This window comes from Triticum dicoccoides, chromosome 2B (genome assembly GCF_002162155.2).
Source record: "Triticum dicoccoides isolate Atlit2015 ecotype Zavitan chromosome 2B, WEW_v2.0, whole genome shotgun sequence".
NCBI lineage: Eukaryota > Viridiplantae > Streptophyta > Magnoliopsida > Poales > Poaceae > Triticum > Triticum dicoccoides.
Window position 1 is genome coordinate 741,929,950 of NC_041383.1, and position 5,811 is coordinate 741,935,760.

Consider the following 5,811-nt stretch of genomic DNA (forward strand, 5'->3'; position numbering starts at 1 on the left):
CTTCTTGGTGAAGTTGTTCTTGTTGGGGAAGGACTTGGCTTTGTCTTTTCGGATGAACTTGCCACCATTGTCTTCCCGCTTCTCGTAAGGACAATCCGCAACGAAATGGCTCACATTGCCACAGTTGAAGCAAGTTCTAACTCGTTGCTTGCCCTTGAAGCCACTTGAGTTGTTCTTGTTGAAGTTGGATCTTGTATTCTTCTAGCTCCAAAATTGTCTTGAAGCAAGAGCCATGTGCTCATGATAATCATATTTCGTGTCTTCGGGGTTGCTCTCCTCATCTTCCTCTTCATCCTCTTCTTCCACACTAACCTTGGCCTTCAAGGCAAGGTTGGGCTTCTTTGCCCTTTGAGAACGGAGCACCGCATTGTCGGTAGTCTTGTCCAAGATGCTCATTGCAACGAACTCATCCAACACTTCACTTGAGGTCATGGAGTGGAAGTCCGGTCTTTGACGAATGACGGAGGACCTGGCCTTGTTGTAGGGCATCATGGCCTTGAGGAACTTGCGCTTGATCCAATTGTCATCCGTGTCCTTGCTCCCATGATCTCGGAGTGAGACCGTGAGTTTGGTCACTCTTAGAAAGAGCTCACGAGGTTCTTCATCTTCTTTCATTGCAAACTCATCGGCTTCATCTTGCACCACTTCATAGTTGGAGCATTGAATGCTAGCACTTCCTCGATAGAGAGACACAACGCATTGCCATGCGTCTTTGGCCATGGCATGAGGTCGAGGATGAGGGAGATCTTCGGGAAGGATTGCATCTTGGATGATGAAGAGAGCACTCTCATTGAATTGATTATCCACCACTTCTCTCGGAGTGAAGTTGCTTCGGTCATGTGGATAGAAACCTTCTTCAATGATTCTCCAAAGATTAGTATTCACATGATTTAAATGACGCTTGAAGCGATACACCCAAGAATCAAAATCCTCATTTTTCACAATCTTAGGAGGAGGACCGACATGATTTAAATGAGTAGAGGGAATTGGTCCTCCATAAATTGGAGGTTCTACATGGGCAAAGATGCCAGTGCCATTTCTACCACTAGTAGAAGGACCCTTCTCACTATTAGCTTCCCTCTTGTCGGAGTTAGCATCCGTCACCTTGTTAGCGGGATCACCCACTTTCAGCGGCGAGGTAGGTAGTTTAAGTCCTTCTAAGAATTTATTAAACATGCTTTCAACCGTGGTTGTCATGGAGGTTTTCAATGTGTCCAAGGCCACATTGAATTCCTCATGGGACACCGCGGTTTCCCCATTACCCGTAGATGAGATCAGATTCACACCGGAGTGCTCCTCCCCACCGTCTATGGTGTCAACCATACTCTTCGGACGGCAAAGTCCCTAATAAAGAGACGAGGCTCTGATACCAATTGAAAGGATCGATATAGTTGACTAGAGGGGGGTGAATAGGCAACTAACAATTTTTAGCTTTTCTTTACCAAATTAAACTTTGCATCAAAGTAGGTTGTCTAGATATGCAACTAGGTGAACAACCTATATGATGCAACAACAACAAGCACACGAGCAAGCAAGGGAAACAACACAAGTAAGCTTGCAAAAGTAAAGGCCGAGATAACCAAGAGTGGAGCCGGTGGAGACGAGGATGTGTTACCGAAGTTCCTTCCTTTTGAAGAGAAGTATGTCTCCGTTAGAGCGGTGTGGAGGCACAATGCTCCCCAAGAAGCCACTAGGGCCACCGTATTCTCCTCACGCCCTCACACAATGCGAGATGCCGTGATTCCACTATTGGTGCCCTTGAAGGCGGCGACCGGACCTTTACAAACAAGGTTGGGGCAATCTCCACAACTTAATCGGAGGCTCCCAACAACACCACGAAGCTTCACCCCAGTGGACTATGGCTTAGAGGCGACCTCAACCGTCTAGGGTGCTCAAACACCCAAGAGTAACAAGATCCGCTAGGGATAAGTGGGGGGAATCAAATTTCTCTTGGTGGAAGTGTAGATCGGGGCCTTCTCAACCAATCCCGAGCAAATCAACAAGTTTGATTGGCTAGGGAGAGAGATCGGGCGAAAATGGAGCTTGGAGCAACAATGGAGCTTAGGGATGGAAGAGGTGAGTCTTCTTGGAGAAGAAGACCCCCCTTTATAGTGGGGGGATAATTCCAACCGTTACCCACCACTCAGCCCGCGACCCACGGAACTACCGCACCACAGGCGCGGTACTACCGCACGGGCCTGCGGTACTACCGCGGCAAACCGCGGTACTACCATGGGCACGGTAGAGTCCAGACCTGCAAAAGGAGCACTAATAGGGCGCGGTAGATCCGCCGGAGCGATACTACCGCGGCCCCATGCGGTACTACCGCAAGACAGCCGCAGGCCAGGCCCGGTAGGCACAAATGTAAAAAATTACATCCGTGACTACCTCCGCTGAGAAATTGTCGTGCAAAAATCCGACACGGAACTACCGCGACCACGGGTGCGGTACTACCGTGAAAGGTGCGAATGTAAAAAATTACATCCGCCCCTACCTCCGCACTTGCTACTGAACCTGGCCTGGCGCCACGGTACTACTGCGGGGAGCGCGGATGTAAAAAATTACATCTGCGCCTACCACCGCTTGAGCAGCGGTGCCAGACCAGAGCTCGCGGTACTACCGTGCCGGAGCCCGGTACTACCGCTGGCTCCTGCGGTAGTACCGCTCAGAAGAGCAGTACTATCGCTAGCCTGAGAAGAGCAAGGCGGAGGCCTTCAAATCGCAGAGACAAGGTGAGACGGAGGAACACTCCAAGGAGCTCGAGGAAAGGCGGTGCAAAAGGGAATGTGTATGTGAGATTCCACCCAAACCTTTCCAAAGCGGACCCCCTCTTAATAGTACGGCTCTTCTACGACTCAACTCCACCGAACCGAACCGTAGAGAAATGCCGTCTTCAATAATTTTCGAGGGGCATCAAATCGTCTTGTATTTAGTCGTGATGTATCTGAAAAGCTCAATACACACGATTAGTCCGCAAAGGCATTGTCATCAATCACCAAAACTATTTAGGGACAAGAATGCCCTTACAGTAGACTCATACATAAAAGGTATGGCATCTATTTAACTTGAAGCTTCATTTTTTTACATCTATTCAACTCACTTAGGAACACCACATTATTAAGAGGGGTCGCACAAGGTATGAGGTGGATTCATGGGCCAAATACATCTTATTTCATCGCCCTTATACCTGAAACAAAGCCCCAAAGTGCTCTGGTTCAATGTAGTGCTTCGATTCATTCAACTGAACACCCTGTATACCAACACAGATATCTATGTCTTCTAGCATACATATCACTTGACTCAAATCCAAACATCAATGGATCAGAAATGTTTGGATTTGCTTCTCTATCCCACACCCCTCCACCGGAACAAACATGGATCAGAAACTACTCAGCACAAATCAGTTCATGGCAAATTCGAGGAAATCAACAAAATGCTCCAGGAAATGCCTATCTCATTTGGTTGTTCACATAAAAACACTACATCTACAAACTCCAAGAGTTACTGTTCTAACAAGAACAGAGGATAAACATAATTTATTTTTTACGGAACAGTGAGGATCAAACATGGATCAGAGACTACACACTCGGCACAAATCAGTTCATCACGTCAAACTTGAGGAGATCAACATATTTCCAAGACCAATCTCACCACCAAAGTAGTTAATCAAGCCAAACTTCAGGCAATCAACAAAGTCCATGATCAATTTCACCACTAAATTAGTGTAGCACGCCAAACTTAGGAGATCAACAAGGTTTCACGCCAAATTCAGCACCAAATCAGTTCACCATATGCCAAACTTGAGGAAATCAACATAGTTTCATGACCAATTTCACCACCAATGTAAGTTCATCATATGCCAAACTTGAGGAAATTAAACCAACTTCACCACCAGACTACGATCCAAGACGATCAACGAAGCAAAACAAAGAAAGAAAGACACCAAACATCACCAAATCAACAAGGCGTCTCATACTCTCGCACGGGCCATCTTCCATGAGTACTACCACTAAGGACTACTTGACTCGCCTCTCAACTTGAGATTGACGTGGAAGATGTTCTTGGGCCCCTCCTCCTTCACCTTGAGCAGGGTCACCCAGAGGATGCCATTCTTCATCTCAGCCTTGATCTTGTGCATCTTGTACACGTCAGCAGGCATCTCCATGCGGCGGTTGTACCTCGGCACCGCGGAGTCGTCTTCGCTGTCCCAGGGCTGCTTCTCGCCCTCGCCCTTGATCACCAGGATGTTCTTCTCCGCCCTCACCTTCACTTGCTCCTTCGTCATCCCCGACATTGGCACCTTGAGGTACACCGCGTCGTTGTCCTCCTTCGTCAACCACCGTCCGAGACGTGACATCCCAACAGTGGAGGAGAGGCCGGTCTCCATCAGAGATAGCAGACGGGCCTTACTGGTCGGTGCATTGTGCGGCTCGAGCATGTCTGCAGAATCAACATCCTGCAAGAAGCTGATCAGAACGATTTGACTTCAGAACAAACGCAAAGAAACGGCGCACCACAGGTGGGGAAGCAAAGCATACCCTGCAAGAAGAAGCTGGGGATGACGAGGTCACGGCCGCTGTAGTTGTCGTTGTCGTCGTAGCGGGCGAAATGCAACGACGCATTCCATTTTTCTAGAAAGAAATAAAGAAAAGAAAAGAAACGCGCAACAGAAGTCCCCCTCGAATCGAAGAATCAGCGCAACGACGCCCTTCTAGGACCAGCGACCTGGTGGACCTGAGGGAGCCCGCGGCAGCAGTTGATGAGCAGGGGAACAAGCTGCCGCTCACGCTCTTCTTGGAGCCGCCATCACAGGAGCACCGGATGACACTTGCAGCTGGAGACATTCAAGAGGCACCTAATGCAGTCACTGGGGGACGATAATTCTTCGATAAGTTCCTCTGTCCCCCGTTTCTGCCAGGCAATGACCTCTGTTGCCGTCCTCTGGAACCGAAGATCAGTGTATGTATTGCTAGTAGTATTAGTCATAAATCATCATGTGTCTCGTGCTCTGCAAAGTCAGGAGACAGGGGACATCAGAACCTGCAAGCAACCGGTCACCAAAGCAAGTTCCTGGAGAGGTATATATACATGATCACTGCACTCCCTCTTGGACAATTGTCATCTCTGGCAGCTCATTGTGTTCCATTCATCCGTGTTCATTCTTCTCGCGACCACCCCGAAGACGCATCCGCGAGTAATAATGCCGCTCCTTCATCCACCACCGGAGACGACGGATGTTCCGAAGCCGAAAGCGTGAACCATGAAGGTATGCAGCAGTCACGATCAACGACATAATACGTATCTGCAGCACAACGACAGAGTGCTGAACAACTGTATGGTGCTTCTTCTCCTTACCTTAACAGTGGCAAGGCCATTCGAGCAGAAGCTAACCATCACGCACATGACCCCACGCCTCATCGCCGACCCGGCGCCGAAGCAGAGGTGCTCCTCCGCGGCCTCCACACTAGGAGATACTCCACCGCCGTCTCCCTGAAGTTGGCGTTCGCGCCGTGTCGCCGAAGCTCTCGTCCGACAGCAGCGGCGCCGGCGCCGCCACTTCCCCGCGGCTCGAAGGCCACTCGGCGGTGCTGCGGGCGGCGGCGGAGGGAGGCGGCGGCCGGGACGGACTAGGGTTGGGAGAAGAGAGCGAGGGTGGCGCGGTCCGACCAGGTGGGAGGGGGCAGCTGTTTTATGTGCGTAATTTGCAGAAAGACCCCTACTTTCCTGCGTATTCAAGCGGCTCTAGACGATGTGGCAGTCAGCGCCCGCGTGGCATCAGTTGACCGCTGCCAAATCAGCGAATACGTAGAC

The 5,811-nt window shown here is 49.9% G+C and overlaps 1 protein-coding gene across 1 annotated transcript; it reads right to left on the reverse strand.

Moving 5' to 3' along the window:
* Window positions 1–3,781: 3,781 nt before the first annotated feature.
* LOC119368543 (26.2 kDa heat shock protein, mitochondrial-like) lies at window positions 3,782–5,586 on the reverse strand. The gene is made up of 3 exons (XM_037633778.1): window positions 5,089–5,586; window positions 4,539–5,008; window positions 3,782–4,456 (listed from the first exon to the last, which is right to left on the reverse strand). The coding sequence occupies exons 2-3, from the start codon at window positions 4,620–4,622 to the stop codon at window positions 4,010–4,012; spliced, it is 531 nt and encodes a 176-aa protein (XP_037489675.1). The 5' UTR covers window positions 4,623–5,008; window positions 5,089–5,586; the 3' UTR covers window positions 3,782–4,009.
* Between the last annotated feature and the right edge of the window lie 225 nt (window positions 5,587–5,811).